Below are 18,805 nucleotides of genomic sequence, written 5' to 3' on the forward strand. Positions count from 1 at the left end.
TAAGATAGAGAATAGAAATGAATCAATAGTGTGAGATATGTAAAAATATGTTTTACTCTTTATAATGTTTCCATCTTCCCTTAAAATATTAACAGTATCCACAATGGTCTAAGAATCAGTGTCTCCACTAGGTAATTGATGATGAAGCTGAAACTAAATTAATCAATAAAAATAGCAAACAGGGGCAAATCCCTTCCTCTAACTTCCTCAATCCCTCAAATAAATTACCCAGACCTAATCTGCATATCAAAGGATAAGGTCTACAAAAACAGATTCAATTAACTTAGGTTTCCCAGTGGAAATGCATGTTATCAAGAATAAACATACACACATACATGCTCCTACAGTGTTACCCTAGAATCAGCACGTAACACCCCAGATAAGCTCTCCCTATAAAAATCTGCTGCTGTACCCCATTTCTCAGCAGCCTGGCCCTAAATACAAACTGTTTTCCTTTTAGGAATAAATATTTCTTCTTTCCTAACAGCTGACTGGACCTCATTTTTATACTTTTTCTTGTGTAGTCCCGGCTCGAGTTGGAACCCCAAATTATTCTTCTGACAATAGTGACTAAGCACTGACTAGTAATTTAGTTTCACAGCTCAGGCCCATGCTTCCAACTTTTCACACACACACACAAAAAGAAAAGAGATTATGTTCCCCTCCTGTGCCCATCATGGTGATATATTAGCATTTCAGTTCATCATGACACCAGGATTTCAAGGACAGAGCAAAACTATCCCTTCTGATAGAAGAATAAACTGGATCTTCAGAGATTTCTGAAACAGCAACAGCTCCTTATAAATGGAAGTTTCACAGTCCATAGTGGGAAAAACATGAATAAATCAAAATGTCTTAAAATTGCTAGTCATGACCTCATTTAATCATTAGGGGATTCATCTTATGCAAAACCAAGCTACACCTTCAACTGATACCCTTCACCCACACATCAACCCAAACTCTGTTTTCATCAAGGAATTTTTCTAACAAGGCCAGTTTGATTTTTATTACATTTTTGTTGCAGAACAAGCAGGAGTATAGCCCAACTTTAAAAGTTTATCTGGCTTTCATAACCAATATTTTGAAACTGTGAACTTCTAGTAAAGTTGAGTTGAACTTTGATGATATTTCACAAATAACTTATTTATTTTTATTTATATATAAAATGTATTGGCCAATTACTTAATATAATTGACTATATTTTGTAATCACGTAAGATTATTTTCTTTCTTTACAAAATCAATAGGGGAAATATATTAATTTATTTCCACTCAAAGAGCAAATCTTTAAAAAATATTATTAGTAAATGCTGGGTTGCAAAAGCCAACAAGTTAAAAGAGATTTTATAAACTGGGATTTTTAGAAAGGGAAAAGTTTCTTCACATGGAAAGATTTCAGGAAAGATTTCAAAGGATTGTAGCATACAGAGCTGCAGAGGATACAGAGAAGATCCAGAAAAGTATAGACTGGTTAACCTAATATCAATTCTGGGATGAACAATAGAGATATCAATTTAAAAAAAAAGAAAGAAATAAAGCACCCAGAAGAGTAAGACTTGCAGAAGAAAAAATCAATATCGTTTCTCCAAGGTAATCTTACAGTTGGTATGGGAATGGTGGGATTTTATTAGAAAGATTGTTTCACATTCTCTGAGAAATGAGACACGACAGCTAATTCTTAACTTACGACCACAATTGAGCCCAAAATTGCTAAGCAAGAAAGTTGTTAAGTGAATTTTGCCCACAACTATGGGGTCCAACCAGGGGTGGGATTCTACAGGTTCACACCTATTCACTAGAACCAGTTGTTAACATTCTAAGCAGTTCGGAGAACCGGTTGTTAGAAGAAATTACTGGCCTAATCCTGTAAGGAAGGCAGGAAGGAAACATTCTGGTGTTGCTTACAGAAACTGCCTCTCTGTTAACCCTTATTACATTCTTGGCAGGACTAGACTTCCTGTCTCAGGAACTTCTCTGGAGTTTTTTTCCCTTCCTTTGCTGGTACTTTCCCACCCCTGGGTCCAACATGATGTTTCCTAGTTTGATAATGAAACATCTGTAACAAAATAACCAGCCTTAGAGAGCACCAAGGACCCCATAATACAACCCTGAGCTATATTCTCTTCTACTATTATAATCATAGGTCATACATTGTAAAACAGGTCAGTTATGTGACCAACCTGAGTTTACAATCTTTTTTTTTGTGGTGGTTGTTGAGTGAATCTGCAATTGTTAAGCAAACCCATTGTTTTGCTATGGTCTGATTTTGCTGAGAACCAGAAGTAAGTACTAGTTTTCAGCAAAACCATTGCAAAACGCAGTTATGTGATCACAGGACACTACAAACAGCTGAAAACTGGCCATAGGTGTGTCAGAATTTTGGATCTGGGTCATAACCCCCCCCCCATTTCAAGTCTATCGTAACTTCAAACAGTTAGGTCATAAGTTGAAAACTACCTATAGACACCAAGTTGCTGACTCAGGGTATCCAGAAGGTGTAGTCCAAAAAATGCAGATGGCAGCCACAATGGCACAACTGAAGCTCTAGCTATTGTTTATTGTATATGAAGCTTCATTGTGGCAGCCATTTTCATTTTTTTGGACTGCATCCTATGAACATCCTACACTCATTCCTGCCTTAAAGGCTCTTAGTTCCAAATTAAACAGATTCCTTTCACAGTTATAATCAAAACTCCACTTCAGTAAACTATTTTTTTGTGTGTGGCTTTCTGTTGTTTCTATTAGGTTTTTATTATGGTGGTGTTACTGAATTAATGACTTTCTGATGCTACTGGGGTTGTGTTTTGTGGTTTGGGCACAGCCGGGATGCATTCTGCTGAAAACAGCCCCAAAGCATTAACAAGAATGAATGAATAAATGATAATAAATACTAATGATACCCAATAAATAAATCATTGTGACATAAACATTCGCGAATTTGTATCCGGCACAATGGGCTTTAATGCATTAAATTTATGTCACCATAAATGTGTTAATAAACGTGCCACAAGAATACTTACAATTGTGAGCAATTGCACCACATCTTTGGAATTGCTTAGGTTCTGCTTTAGCTGTTTCCAAGCTGGTGCCTTTCTAAATGTTTTGGATTGCAATTTCTCTCAACCCAGTGTCATCAGCTTCAAGGAAACAGCCCCATTTTAACTTAGAAAGGAAATTAGATGGGGTGAAACAGAAAAGAAAGCCAGAGTTGAAAACTATCAGAGTGTCTGCAGCGTGACTACCATTGTGAGACAACCCAGAAGCAAAACACAGCATACTGAGGCTTTGTCTTTTAACAGTGGTTTATATACAAGGCTGCTATATACATAAATATATGTGGCAAATACCTAGCAAGCAATCAGTCTTCTTTACTCTGCACAGAGAATCACAATCGAGACAGAACTCAAGGAGAGAGAGGTACGCCCTCTTACGGCCTCATTTATATATACAGCTTCTTAAAGTGGTAAAACCCTGTTGACCCAACCTCTGTCTTAAAACGGCAATACTCTGCTGAATCATTCTCATTGCATTAGCATTTACAGCAGCCTTACAACAGCTGGTCAGCTCTTAAATCTCCAATATCTTAACAAAAACACTACAATCCAGATCATGGAGACCCAGATTCAAGCCCACTCCAGCCATGGAAACTTCACGAGTGACTTTGGGATAATCCATTTCTCTCTGAGCACTCAGGATTGATGTTGTAAGGATAAAAAGAAAGCAATCTCTGTTCAAATTGCCTTGAGCTCCTGAAGAAAAAGCAGAATGCACATGTAAAAACACTTATTTGCTCATTTATTTATATCCTGACTTTTGCACGAGAACCTAAGAAGGGTACACAGGGTGTACTCCTATTTTTCTTTATACAATGTGAAACGGATTTGGTTGAGAGAAAGTTAACTGAAAGGAATAATATGTACTAAAATAGTATACAATTTTCTCCATAAACATTAAACAAGGCTGAGAAAAAACAGTGTGGGGCCATAGCTGACACATACCATCTTCAGAAAAGCACAGCCTATTTTCCCCAAATAAAATTGAGAGCTGAAGTAAATGGAATAATGTGGCATTCTGCCTAAGTACAAAACGTGCAATTGATTTAAACCACCCCATTCTGAATGTAGCCTTTATTTATGAGTACCGTTTACAGCTTATGAGCTGTGATAGTTTCAAGAGCCTTTGCCCCCCCAATAGCAATTTTACAGTCCCCCAAATCCTGGGTGTGTATCCTGAGCTCAAAGTGCAGAATGTTCCTTCAATAAACAGATTTATTTTAGGAACCCAGCAACGTATAACTTTTATGCTGCCTTGCTCAGATTCCTTGCCTTCTTCAAAAGTTGCCTGTAGGAACACTGCACAGAATCCATGAAGTGGCGTAATTTAAGAAATGTGTGGCTAATTGATTTTGGGAGCCCTCTGGTTCCAGCTGAGTGTTGAGCTACAAAGAATGTCTCTATACGTGTTAGAAATGGGCAAGAGGGAATGATGTAGGAAATTACTTGTCCCTTTATATTAATGAGAATAATCAGTGCAAGATAAGTGGTTGTATTCCCTGGATACTGAGAGTAAAAAGATGAACTGCAAATTTCACACAGATAGGCAGGAGTTTCTGATTTACTGAGGACTGACTGAACTTTTGTTTGTGTTCCTTGGAATTATGAGTTGACCAAATGACTGTCTGATCTATCAACCAATATGTGGCAGCAAAATCCTAGGGTTAGGGTTTTATACTATATCTCTTGGCTGCCGTCTGGTAGTCATCTGTATTTACGCAGCAGTTAAATGCTGCTGAAGACCTGAAGTTTGCTGCAGGGATTAATATGGGAGTTGTAACAACACAATATTAGGAGAGGAAGACAATCATAGCTAATGATACTCAATCTCAACTACAGATTGGGCAATTTATTTATTTAAAACATTTATATAAGTGCCCACCTTAAGACAACTCTGGACAGCCAATAAAACAATATAAAACAGTATAAAACCAACATCAATAAAACAAAACAGAAAAACCTGGCATCACAATGACACTTTTCTGTCCCACCCTAGCCTTGTCCCACCCTAGCCTCAACCTATCCCAATATCTGGGAAAGAAACAAGTTTTAAGTACTTTCTGGAAGGATAGAAGGGTGGGGGCTTGTTGGATCTTAGAGACAATGTTTCATGGGATAGGAACTACAGGGGAAAAGGCACACTTCCAAGGACCCACAAGATGGCAATGTTTAAGGCAGAGGTAGACAACTATGGTCCCTTTACAACCTGTGCACTTTCAACTCCCAGAATTCCCGAGTCAGGAATAAGAGTGGGAGGGTGGGAATGTGCTCACCTTATCAGCTCTGGTGGGGCGGACATATGTCCTCAGTTACAATGGCATTGAAAAAAGTGACTTATAATCAGTACTCGCACTTACAACTGTTGCACAGCATCTCCACAGTCACATGTTCAAAATTTGGGCGCTTGGCAGCCAGCATGTGCTTATCACGATTGCAGCATCCCGTGGTCATGTGAATGCCATCTGACACCTTCCCAGTTGGCTTCTGACAAACAAAGACACTGGGGGCAGCCAAACTTGTTAATGACTGCATGATTCACTTAACAACTGCAGTTGTGATTCCCTTAAACAACTATGTCAAAAAAGATCATAAAACTGGGCATGACTCACTTAAAAACTGTCTCGTTTAACCACAGAAATCCTGGTCTCAGTTGTGGTCATAAGTTGAGGACTACCTGAAATGTTGAGCAGCTTTATACATTTCTAAAATCAATCCATCCATTGAGCAGCCAATGGGAAGCAATTCCCAACCCCAAAAGCCACAGTATAAGTCCTTTATAAGCATTACAGGTGTTAAGCAGGGTCCTGGCAAGCTAATTTCAAGGCTTTGGACCAGAGGTGGTATTCTGACCAGTTCTGGAGAACCGGTAGCGGAAATTTTGAGTAGTTGGGAGAACCAGCAAATACCCCCTCTGACTGGAGATTTTACAGTATCCTTCCCCTGCCACGTCCTCCAAGCCAACACTGCTTTGGACTCTGGAGGTCAGGGTTTCCCAAACCTTTTCTTTCACTAAATAAGAAAGTCCTTATTTAAATGATCCTGTTGTGATTGGATCATAGATTCCTGTATCATTACCCAGAATGGATTTGATTTAAATCACAGTTTAAATCATGATTTAAATCACTAGTAAAAAGGCTTGATTTAAAACAGGCTTGTCCAACCTCGTGGCCCATGGGCCGCATGCGGCCCAGGTCGCCTCGTAATGCAGCCCAACGCCCACCCCAACCTTCGTGAAAGATCCAGCGAGGAGGAGGAGGAGGAGAGGCAAGCGCGAGGCGGGCGAGGCGAGCAACAGAAAAGGCGGGCAGCCGCAGCCCAAAAGTCCCACCCCGCCACCTCCTGCTGTTGCCGCCGCCACCGCTGCTTCTGCCCCGCCGCTACTGCTGCATTTGCAGGAGGAGAGGTAGGCGCGAGGCGGGCGAGCTTTCTTTCCCCTCCCCCACCCCGCAAAATTTGGCGGAAAATTATAAAATAAAAATAAATAATTTTTAATTAATAATAAATAATAAAAAAAAAATTATTTTATTTTATTTTATTTTATTTTATTATTTATTTTATTTTATTTTATTATTTTATTATTTTATTTTATTTTATTTTATTTTATTTTTATTTTATTATTTTATTTTATTTTATTTTATTTTATTTTATTTTATTTTATTATTATTTTATTATTTTATTTTATTTTAATTTAATTTAATTTTAATTTTATTTTAATTTAATTTTATTTTATTTTATTTTATTTTATTATTTTATTTTATTTTATGTGCGGCCCAAACCAAATTTTCATCTTCTAATGTGGCCCAGGGAAGGTGAAAGGTTGGACACCCCTGATTTAAATCAAAGCGATTTAAATCATAATTTTTAAAGAGCAGCTGTCATCTCTGTCCTGCAGCAGCTCCTCCTCTGACCCCTATTGACTCACCAACAGTCCCATTCACTTTAATGGGACGTCTGGTGATGTGGCAGTGATACAACAAGGTGAGGGACGTGGCAGGCAACAGATGAAGGGATGCCCTCTAACAGGCGCTGCCATGATGGATCTGAAATGACAGGTGCACTAATATTATATTTATAAGCTGCTTAGAAGATTTCACTTTCATTTTTACTGCTTGCCCTTCCTCCTCACGCTTGGAACCTGGTGGTACAGATGCATTTCTCTTCAAACAATCATACAGTTTGTAGTGTACACAGATTGACAAAACAATGGGATAAAGGAATATTCCTGAACTTTTGGATGTTTTATCTCATGGTTACTGTGAAATTGTGTGAATGCATCGAAGCAGTGCATGTTATGTCAGCTTGCAGAACATTGAATGAGTTTACCAAAAATGTAAATATTGAAGAATATACAGCCTCATGCTAAATAACTGAATTCCATTTCATGCTGAATAAACTAAGTTATTAATGTATCTTAAATAGAAAACTATATTTAGATAGATTGCCTTAAATTTGATAAAAAAATCAAAAAATCCGATTTAAATCAAAAAATCCAATTTTTTTATTTTTTTATTTTTTTAAAAAAATAATTTTTTCCCACCCTGTCATTACCCGAAAGAAAATTTTGTCCAATTTTGGGTAGACTGACAGACTGCTTGTTCTGCCAATAAAGGAGAATAATATATTGTAGATCCTGGATGAAATGAGAGGTCCTTGGTGCTCTGAGCTTGTTCAGCATTTTGACCATTCGGTGGCAGCAGCTGCAAAAGCCAGAGTTCCAGTCGTATTTCTCGCCAGAAAGGGACTATTGAGTGGAAGAAGGGGTCAGGGATTAGATTCAAGAAGAAGGTCCAACAGAAAACCAGTAGAACCAAATGGAGCCACAAAGCCTTAAGTTGTTCATGGCGGTCTCTGCTACAGTAAGATGCTGAGATACAGGTGGAGGCATGAAGAGCACCTGCTCTGGAAACGGTTGGGCATCCTTGTGCTGAGACAAGAAAGCAGATCTATATTCCTATCGGCAATTGCCTGGAAAACGTCTGGGGATCTTCAGATTAGAAACATGTGATACAAATAAATAAATGGATCATTCCTAATTCTGAAGGAAAAGGAAGCTTAGTTCCTGGCATGGGTGTCTGTACAAGATTAAATGACATAATTTAGTTATTTTGGGATGCTAGCGTAGCTTGTACAGATATCCTGTTTTCCTCAGTAAGTTCTTAATAAATACTACATGTTATAGAGAACAGGAGGAAGTGAACTTACTCTTTATTCATGGGAAATTCAAATTGTTATGTTAATATATACTAATTTTACTAATATATATCTTGCAAATGAAGGGGAGGGCGTGTATTTAAAAAACGAAGGTAGTGCCTCCATTCCATTGGTGGGCATGGCTTTCCTTTTTTTGCAGCCCCCACCCATTTTGGGGGCCTTCTGGGCCTCAGAAAAGCCTGGGGGGGCATTTTTGCTCCCCTGAGGCTCAGGAAGAAAAGAAATGGACGGTGGGGGCTGAGCCATTTTTTGCCTTCCTGGGCCTCAGCAATGGGAATTCCGGCACAGCTGATCTATGTACAGCTGATTGTCGGGAGGGGTAAAAAAAAAAGAAGAAATACCTTAGGCAAACGTCAGACAGGCGGAGTGAGCAAGCATTGGGCAGGAGGGCGACCAGGTTGGGGGCGTGGCCAGCCAGAATTTACTACAGGTTTGGCGACCCACACCAAATTCTTGCTACCGGTTCCCCCGATCCAGAGCGAACCGGCTTAATACCACCACTGGATGCCTAGACATGGGTTCCAAGAAGGGTGGGTTGCCCACGAAGGACAAAAAATAAGAGAGCTTGTGACCAAGGGTGGGATTCAAAAATCCCAGCAACTGGGTGGGCGTGGCCATGGTGGGCATGGCCTATCGGAATTTCCGGGAGGGCCATTTTTTGCCTTCCCAAGGGTCCTCTGGGAGGGCGAAAATGGCCTCCCCCGGGCTCTGGAGCCAGAAATAGGCCCATTTCTGGACCTCCGGAAGGCCCAGTTTTCCCCCTCCCAGAGCCTCTACGTGGATCCTGCACTTATCCGCATCGAAAATGGGCTGCATGGGGACTCCTGGGAGGGTAGGGTGGGGTGGGCAGGGCCAGCCGATCGGTTCAAATACCAGTTCCGCAAACCAGATGCAAATTTAACATCCGGTTCGCACGAACTGGTCCAAACCAGTAGAATCCCACCCCTGCTTGTGACAGACTGTAAAGAATATGAGAAGAAAATGGAAGAAAAATAGACTTAAATGATTAAAAGACAATGGTTGAGTCTCATAAATGGCAATTTAATCCAGATAGTGATAAATCTGGAAAGAAGAATTTTATAGTCCTTGACTTACAACAGTTCATTTAGTGACCATTCAAAGTTACAACAACACTGGAAAAAAGGGATATGACCATTGCAGCATCCCCATGGTCACATGATCAAAATTTGAGTAGTTGGCAACTGAGTCATATTTACGACGGTTGCATTGTCCCAGGGTCATGTGATCCCTTTTGTGACCTTCTGACAAGCAAAGTCAATGAGGAAACTAGATTCACTTAACCGCCGTCTTACCGATTGAACTTCAGGGATTCACTTAATAACTATGGCCAGAAAGGTCATAACATTGAGCAAAACTCCACTTAACAAATGTCTCGCTCAGCAACAGAAATGTTGGGCTCAGTTGTTGTCATAAGTTGAAGAGCACATTTGTGCTCTCTGAGCTTGGTTACTTTCTTGTAGACATTTCATTGCCCAACTAGGTAACATCATCAGTACACCTAGCTAGTACCTTATTGGGTCATGAAATGTCTGCAAGAAAACCACGAAGCCCAGACTGCTCACCCAGGACTGCTCATTTCAACCCTGAGCTACAAATACTCTCATCTATTAGAAACCAATAAACAAGGAATACTCGTTATCCTTATTGTTCCAAGAGCCTTCATATTCATTAGCTATGTGTACCTTTGGGTCCGCACTGAGTCCTGGTGATTGCTGGAAATTCATAGTTCAGCTAGAAGAACTGGCCACTATATTTTCCTCTCTTCTCTCTCTCCCGAGTCTCCTTTTCATATACAGGTAATCCTCACTTAGCAACTGGTTGATGTAGGGACTGTTTGTGGTGATGATGGTGATGAAAAAAAAAAAATCCTTATAAGCAATCTTTCCACTGACAGTCATTTGGGGTACTGAACTCAGGGACTACCAAAGGAGAGGTCCATGAACTCCAACCCTTATCCTAACACAGAGAAACAATTGCTTTATGAATTCATGAGCATTAGGAGGCCTATACAACTACCAATAGTTTGCCCGGAAAGTGCCACAACACTGACACCCTTTTAAGTAACCACTTAAGAGTCACAACATATTTTTTATATTGCGGTGACCAAGCCTAGATGCAATATTCGAAGTGTGGTCACTTGAAATGTGGAATTCCAAGTGGCCATACTTGGAAAATTGCATCCAGTTTTGGTTGCCATGATATAAAGTTGAGACTCTTGGAAGAGTGCAGAGAAGAACAGCCAAGATGATTAGGGGACTGGAGGCTAAAGCAAAGGAAGAACTAGGCTAAAGCATAGGAAGAACGAGGGTAAAGCAAAGGAAGAACGAGGCTAAAGCAAAGGAAGAATGAGGCTAAAGCAAAGGAAGAACGAGGCTAAAGCATAGGAAGAACGGCTGCAGGAATTGGGCATGTCTAGTTTAATGAAAAGAAAGTCTAGGGGTGACATGATAGCACTGTTCCAATATCGAAGGGGCTTCCACAAAGAAGAGGGAGTCAAGCTATTCTCCAAAGCACCAGAAGGCAGGACAAGAAGCAATGGATGGAAACTAATCAAGGAGAGAAGCAACTTAGAACTAAGGTGACATTTCCTGACAGTTAGAACAATTAATCAGTGGAACAGCTTTCCTTCACAAGTGTTTATCAGTGGTGGTTTTTAAGAAGAGATTGAACAACCATTTGTCTGAAATTGTATAGGGTCTCCTGCTTGAGCAGGGGATTGGACTAGAAGACCTCCAAGGTCCCTTCCAACTCTGTTATTTGGTTATTCTGTTAATAGTTGTCTTTGGGATTGAATGGAAGGATTTTTGTCGGTGTTTGCACAAATCCCTTTTCCCCCATCTCCCAGACTTTTCTTTCTTTTGGAGCCACGGTTAACCCATCCTTAGCCTCCTTACAACAGTGAGAAGACCTCATTTCCAATATCCAATCTTCCAAGTTATATCCCCCTTCCTCTTTCTTTTCTTAAAATTAAAGCCAGTAAGATTTGGCTTCTTGCTGAGAGCCTTTCTAGAATACAATAGTTCCTTAGAAAGGCATTATCAAGCAAGTCGACATTTAAGACATGTGTGACGTGCCCTATATAATTTCCAGGAGAATCAGAGCTTTTCAGAGGGCAATGGAAGAGAAGTGCCTTTTGTGAAATTCAAGTAGGTGAAAAGGGTTATTCTTCAGAGAAAGAAGTTTACATAACATTTCTAACTACATATGGCTAAATACATAACAAGTTACATCGCCTTCCTCTACCATACTAACATCCTATGTATGGAGATGTACATTAAGCCATTGGCAGGCTGCTCTTCTTAACTCCAAACTCTTGAATGAACCAATAGTCCCAGTTTTTGCCAATCAGAATGCTCAAAAGACAAACACTGAACATCATGTCTTAGGGAAGTGCCCTTTCAAGTTGTCTTTACATTTTTATTACAATGGTTATCTAATTTGTGTCCATTTTCATGCTCTTACATATCAACATTATTTTTCTGGAAATAATTCCAACAAAGGGATGTAAACTCTCCAATGAATTAATATATTAATGTGTTACTACTGAGGCAGCAATCTTGTACCCACTTAGAAGAATCAGGTCCCGTACTTATTTCTGAGCAGAAATACATTGGATGCAGTAGCATCAGTCAAGAACTGAGTAAAAATATTAAATGCGTTTACTAAAAAAGAAAATTGCAGTGAAATAGGCCTAAATATTCCCCTGCATCCAAGACCATCTAAAGCTGTCTCAACAAACATACCCAAAAGGATATAGGCTCATCAACAACAAAGATGAGAAGGGACCAATTGTGGGAACTAGGTATATCTCTAGTCTAATAAAGAGAAGGACTAGGGGTGACATGGTAGACATCTTCCAGTACTTGAGTGGCTGTCACAGAGAAGATGGGGTCTCCAAAGCATCTGAGGAGAGAGATCCAAACTAGAACTAAGGAGAAATTTCCTAATAGTGAGAACAATTAATCAGTGGAAGGGCTTACCTCTGGAAGTTGTGTGTGGTTCATCACTTGAGGTTTTCAAGAAGAAACTGGACAGCCATTTGTCTAGAATTTGAGCAGGAGGTTGGACTACATCTCCAAAGTCCTTCCATCCCTATTATTCTATGTTCTAAAGTGTAGAGTAAGTTAAGAGAAGTGTTTACATTAACAAGAGTGATCGAATCTTCTGCTTTTGGGCAAAAGCTTTAAAAGGATAGGAATTGTTATTAAAAGAATCCTCAACAAACAGTTACATTGTTATTAACCTATTAATGTATTTTTAAAAATATGGTACAGGTACATTGTTTTATTGATTGTTGTTTGCTGCCCAGACCAGAGTCAACTATAAATTTGTTTAAAAATAAATAAATGTCTATTTCTAAACAATTCTAATGAAGAGAATGAAAAACAACAGAAAAAAAAGCTAATCTGTCCTTACAAACAGTTTAGGAACAGATCATGAAGGATGAATGCTAAAGCAGGAGGTGGCGAGTTCTAGTCCTGCCTTAGCCATGAAAGCCAACTGGATGACCTTGGGCCAGTTACGCTCTCAGCCCAACTCACCTCACAGGGTTGTTGTTCTGGAGAAAATAGGGAGGAGGAAGGCATATTAGATATGTTCACTGCCTTGAGTTATTTGTAAAAATAATAAAAGCAGGATACAAATAAATAAAATAAATAAAATATCCTAGTCCTGATCTTAAAAATCTCTGCAGTCCAAGTCAACTTAGCCAACTTATTGGGCTAGAAACCAGAGTTATCCTCTAAAGCCATGACAGAATAAGCAACCTTGATAACACAACAAAAATCTTATGCATTAATTCTTCTAAGCTACTAGCAGAATGGCAATATAGGGATGATACAACAACATAACTAAATAACTGACATAAATTCTCAATTTTTTTAATCAATGAAGACAAAAAGAAGAATTACAAAAATTGGAAAAAAAAATGAGGCCCTTCCATTTCTCTGGGGCCTCTTGTTTGAACTTTATGGAGGGGTCATTAAATATCCAGGACAGGTGGGAACACAAACAACATTTACTTGGAAATGGTTGGTTTTTCTAAGCTTCAGCAGCCTTGTCTGAAAGGCTTGGTGCCAAACCACAGGAGAGGAACTGGTCCAGCAGATTGCAAAACATGCCCCAACTGAAAATAAACAATAAATGCTCCATGATCACACGAGAAGCCTACATCAAAGCTGCCACGTTCAACACCTTTGTCCATCATGGAAGCTAACATGTCAACATTAAGCTAAAATAAAGTTATTTCCCTTTGAAGGGAAAAAAACAGATGCTGATGAAGAACAAGGTTTCTGTATGCAGGAGACAAACAGCATCACTTCCTAGTTCTTCTGCATGAAATAATAAGATGATGTTAAGAGGAGATCATCAGCCCACTCCCCCGCTGCCTAGGGTGAAGTCCCAATCTGACATTCAGTTCTATCTCCATGATGCAGCTGTATAAATATGAATGAAAGGGAAGACAACGGTGTGGCTGTATTAGGATATACAACAGATGTATGCTTTATTTTGGGATGGACACCTGGTGACATAAGTCATAGGAAAAGCTCATATAGGCCACTTGTATCTACTAGGGCTTTGGGTTTGATTCCAAAAGGTAAAGTCTTCTACACCTGCCACATTATATCAGGAAAATACACAACTACACAATGCTTGGAGAAGAAGTGGCTGTTTTAAAGAGTCGTAGATGGATGCTACATTTGTGCCCCCTTATTTTTTTACAGAAACCCAAGTGCTGCCCAGCAGTATTGTCCATAATGATTGGCCACAATTCTCCAACACTATTTAGCCCTTCTTGGACATGTCAGAAGCTGAACATGGAATTTTTTATGTGTGTTGTAATGCTTAAAATGTGACATATGCCTGTGTATTTCACTTCTGACTGAGATATGAGCTACTACCGTAGAAACTTTGGATGAGGAATGAAGTGGTATCTGCCCAGTTACCTTTAGGAACACAGGAAATTACCAGGAGGAACACCGGGGTGTATATTATCTATATCAGAGGAGACATGCCTCCATTTTTAGTCAAATGTTCTGGTTGTTCTGCTCTTTTTATCTCTAGTACCTGTTATCAGCAGATGAATCTGATTCTATTTTGCGGAACATCTCCAAATATTGTTCCACTCTCTATACAATACACCACAGCCTTTAAGCAGCTCTTAGATATTGTCTGACTGTATTGATCATCACCTATTTTAGCCATATTTGTTTATTCAGTAGATTGTTTATATTTATGCATTATATTTCTATACAGTTTCATTGATTTTACATTAACTTGTTCGTACTGTGGAATGATATTTTTCTTGGGCTGCCTATGTCTGTAATAAAGCATTCTCTCTCTCTCACTACACTCACACACACACACCCCTTGTGTATGTGTGTGTGTGTGTTTGTGTGAAGGAAGCAATTTTTTCAGCAGTGTCAGAGATGTGGGTGGATAAAAAAAAAAAGTCAACATGGTGGAAATAGCATCATAGTGCAACCCCCTGCCCCCTTTTGGTCTGCCAGGTCACATCCCTGCTTAGTAGAAGAGTGGAGGGCTGCAGTGGCTACAAGGGGGGCTGGCATCATGACACTACTTCCACCATTTTGCCTTTTTTGATCTCTCCTCTCCCTATGAACATCACTGCTCAATGTTATGCACTACCACAAGTACCAATAAATATGAATATATATACAGCTGAGGGTTGAACTGTGGAGTCCCAGACTTACTTGCAGTGAAGTTACTACTGTATACCCAGTTGGGTACTGAAATATCTGGAAGTGCACAACCAAGCACAGAAAGCACCAAGGACACCACAGTTCAACCCTCAGCTACACATATGGACTTCTGTTGGATAAATCAAATATTTTCAGCGAAGACTAGAAGAATGCAAGGCTGCCCTGAATAATCCTTTCATAATTACTACAATCAATTCTCGCCCAGATCCTCCTGGTCAGTAAGGAGGAAGAAGAGCCATGACTTAGCTCCTCACTTACAGGAAGAGTTCAGAGCCAGGCAGGGAAGAGAGTGAAAAGTTCATCTCCTTGATTTAATTTACATTTTAATGTAAGATAAACTTTACATTAATTAAAGTTTTAAGATAAACTATTAAATTTTTTTTTTCATAAGAAGCCATTTAACCATCTGGAAGAAGCGACTGCCAACACACATTGGGGCTCTCCATGGATTTCAAGAGGATAAAGCTTTTCTCCCTCTGAGTTTTTGATTTATTAAAGTTTATTTATTAAACCTTGGGCACTTGATTCAAGCGTGCTCCATCCAAACATCCCCATGTCGGCCACTGCTCTTCCTGGGACTAGATTTGAACCACTCTCCAGAGGAGCCCTAACAAATCATCCCTTTCCATACACTTTTCACAATAGCTAAATTGTACCTTCCCCAACATAGGTCCCAGGATAATTCCTCTCTTCTCAGCTACTTGGCCCTCAAGGCAGGTTGGCTAGGCTCATGCTTTTTCAAATACTAATCTGGGTGATTAGTGGGTGTGGTGGGAGAAAGTCATGTTGGAACAACAGTATAATTTACAGCTCCCAAACTTTTGGACATAAACAGAACCCTCCCTTTTCTGCATCATCTTTGCAAAAACGTCTTGGTAGGCACCGAGGGATTGATTGGTTGGTTGGTTGGTTAGTTAGTTAGCTAGTTAGTTAGTTGGGCGGGCGGACTCTACAGCGGAGAGAAACAATAACGCTAGTAATATAAATATCGAATCCCACAAAAGGCAAACGCAAACGCTGGAAAACTTCCCTTTCCACAGTGACTGTCCTGTTTTATGTGGCGCCGTAAAAAGGAAGAGGGAAGGAGGAGGAGCAAACTGAATTACAAAGCAAAGAAAGGCGACGGGGAAAAGGCGAGGCAAACAGGTGACGCCCTCGAAGCGTGGTGAACTACGCCCGTTGCCGTCCCTGCCAGAGTGGCTGGTGAGGGGGAGAGGTGTCCCAAACCAACAGGGCGCCAGGATGTGGTGTGTATGTGATGACAGGCGGGGGAAGAGATGGATGTAATGCCAGACAGATGCCAACCGCCTCCCTTCGACGGTTCCCGCCAACCACACACGCCCCCCGCCGCCGCCTTCGCGCCCGGCTCGCTCCCTCTCACCTAGCAAAAGCAGCCTGTGCGTCTGCTTGTACTCCCTCTTCTCGGCTTTGAGGGACTTGTCGATGCTTTGGCTGCGCTTCCGATCCGCTTTTTCTTTGATTCTGCTGTTCTTCTTGGCGGCTTGCAACTCCGCCGCCTCTCCGCCTGCGGGATAGGCGGGGATGGGCAGGTGGTCTCCCCCGGAGCGAAGGCTATAGCACATCCCCATGCTGCCGAGGAGGGAGAGCGTGTAGAAAGGCACGCTCGCTTTTCTCTGCGCGTTTGTTATTCGCTCCGCGCGTGCCGGGCGGACTTTGGGAGTCTCTGCCAGTTCTCCCAAGTTGGGCGACTTTCAAAGTGGCGGCCCCCGAGAACCTCCATAGACTTTCAAGAGTGGTGGAAACTTTTCCTCGGAACCCAGCGACGCGTTTTGCCTTGCTCTTCCTTGGCTGCTACTTCCCCTCTTTCAAATTAGTCTCCCTCTTTTGCTTTATGTATGTGTGTATGTATGTATGTATGTATGTATGTATGTATGTATGTATGTATGTGTGTTTCTGTCTATTTCTCTCTTTCAGTCTGTGCGTGTGTATTTTGTGCTTGTGTATTTGGGTGTGTGCGGGTGTCCGACCGCAAAGCACGTGACTGAGCCGAATTTACCGTATTCTCCAGAAATCGAAGAGCGAAAAACTACTTCCTACCGCGACGCTGCCTTTGCTTCCTTCTTTAGGTTTATTTAAATGTTTAAGCACTGCTGCTTCGTACTTTCTCCTCTTTTTCCTTCCGATCTACTCCACACACTTCGCTGTTGCAAGGGACAAGAGAGCGCGCGACAATCTTAATTCCTTGCGAAGAGAGACTTACTGAAAGCAATATATGCACATAGTTGGGCACCAACCAGTCTGGGTTAAGGACCAGGTTATCTTTTTGATTTCAATAAGACAATCATAGTTAATCTCCCAGGCAAAACGTTTTAGCTGATGTATAGCAAATATGGTGAAGAAAAGTTCCATTGTTCCTCCAGCCATAAATAGCAATAGCACTTAGACCTATACACCTTCACAGTGCTTTACAGCTCTCTCTAAGCAGTTTATAGAGTCAGCATGTTGCCCCCAACAATCTGGCTCCTAAATGATACCTCTATAATGATAGTCTGTACTAAAAAAATTCTTTGTGCCCTTTAAAATTTGTCTGTAAAAGACTATTCCTCTGATCTTTGAGGGTGTCAATGGAGTGAAGATTTGGATATTGTTTTAGAAAGATCTCTAAAGAATCTTTCCCTAAATTCTGGACAATTGGAAAACAAGTTTTTAATGAAATAAATTTTTGACCTACCCCAACAACTTATTTTTTTGTTAATATAAGCAGTTAAAGCAAAGTTTTTGCATTGAAATTTGTTCTCAGAATGTGCAGTGCACAAAACCGCAAAAACCTTAATACTTGTTGATTTCAATTATGTAGTTTTCTTAGTATTAATGGAGAAATTGTATGCAATGGCCTCTTTTCAAGAAATCTTTTTCAATTGCAGGGTCTAGCCAACACATCTGGGACTCCTCCATCCATGTTGTGGCTCACATGTTTACCTTCTGCAGTCTGCCATGATCATATATTCTGCTCTTCAACTACACTTTCTTCATACTGAGACAGCATCCAAGCCAAAGTCATTTGTGTTTCCCTTCCTGAGGGTATTTATTTACTGGCTTAAAACACTTATTTCCACAGGTCTTTGGATTCTGTTAATCAATCATTTCCTATTCACAGTGAGATGGATGGCAAACAAATTTAATAAAGAAATAAAATAAATATTCTTCACTTCCCAATATGATAACAAATAACTTTGCACTACATCTAAGTTGCGGTTAGGTATTCTCTCTGTTCCAGTCACTCTCCAGTTTGCTTTAGTTTCATGCTAAGGAACAGAGAAAGAGATGCTGACAGCATTTGAGGAGTGATCTCCTAGATATTGGATGAGGAAGCAGTGAGCCTGGATTCATCTATTGGTGGGATTCCTATGCTACGAGAGCTGTACTCAGAGTATACATGTGTAAATGGAATGTATATCATAGGAGTGATAATAGGTTTTAGCAATCCAAAGGAACCAAACATGTAACGTATCTTCACTCTTCCAACATTTGGAAGGTGCGAGTATTAAAGGCAAACTGATATGCAGCACGAAGCCTAGAAATTTAAAATAGAGTAATACAATCCTATCAAAGGCAATATAAACACTGCAAACTAGATCTATAAGAACCATCTAAGACAGTAAACATAATACAGTACTTTGGTATTGCAATAACTGATAAATTATATCAGTTACATAGAAAAAGTTTAATGAATAGTCCTCTCTGTGGTTGGCACGTTTTTTCTTTCCTCTTTTTTTAGAAAGTACAAGAAGAAGAATGGCCTTGTAGTTTGTGATCGGACAATTTACCAAGAAATGAT

General features: G+C 40.1%; 2 protein-coding genes and 1 long non-coding RNA gene across 3 annotated transcripts in view; 1 reads left to right on the forward strand and 2 right to left on the reverse strand.

Moving 5' to 3' along the window:
- The window catches only part of GNAS (GNAS complex locus), a 223,816-nt gene extending 206,840 nt beyond the window's left edge, over positions 1-16,976 (reverse strand). Inside the window, exon 1 of the mRNA XM_087959239.1 lies at positions 16,388-16,976. Within this exon, the coding sequence (XP_087815365.1) occupies positions 16,388-16,595 (208 nt within the window). The 5' untranslated portion in view covers positions 16,596-16,976. The remainder of the gene's footprint in view (positions 1-16,387) is intronic.
- The window catches only part of STX16 (syntaxin 16), a 385,173-nt gene that overhangs the window by 232,232 nt on the left and 134,136 nt on the right, over positions 1-18,805 (reverse strand). The window lies entirely within an intron of this gene.
- Positions 16,161-18,171, forward strand: LOC148131084 (uncharacterized). Its single transcript, XR_015748429.1, has 2 exons — positions 16,161-16,253; positions 17,892-18,171. It is a non-coding gene; the product is annotated as an uncharacterized LOC148131084 (long non-coding RNA).

This window comes from Notechis scutatus, chromosome 3 (assembly GCF_049901735.1).
Source record: "Notechis scutatus isolate UNSWTSFEM ecotype Mainland chromosome 3, rNotScu1.2, whole genome shotgun sequence".
Classification (NCBI taxonomy): Eukaryota; Metazoa; Chordata; class Lepidosauria; order Squamata; family Elapidae; genus Notechis; species Notechis scutatus.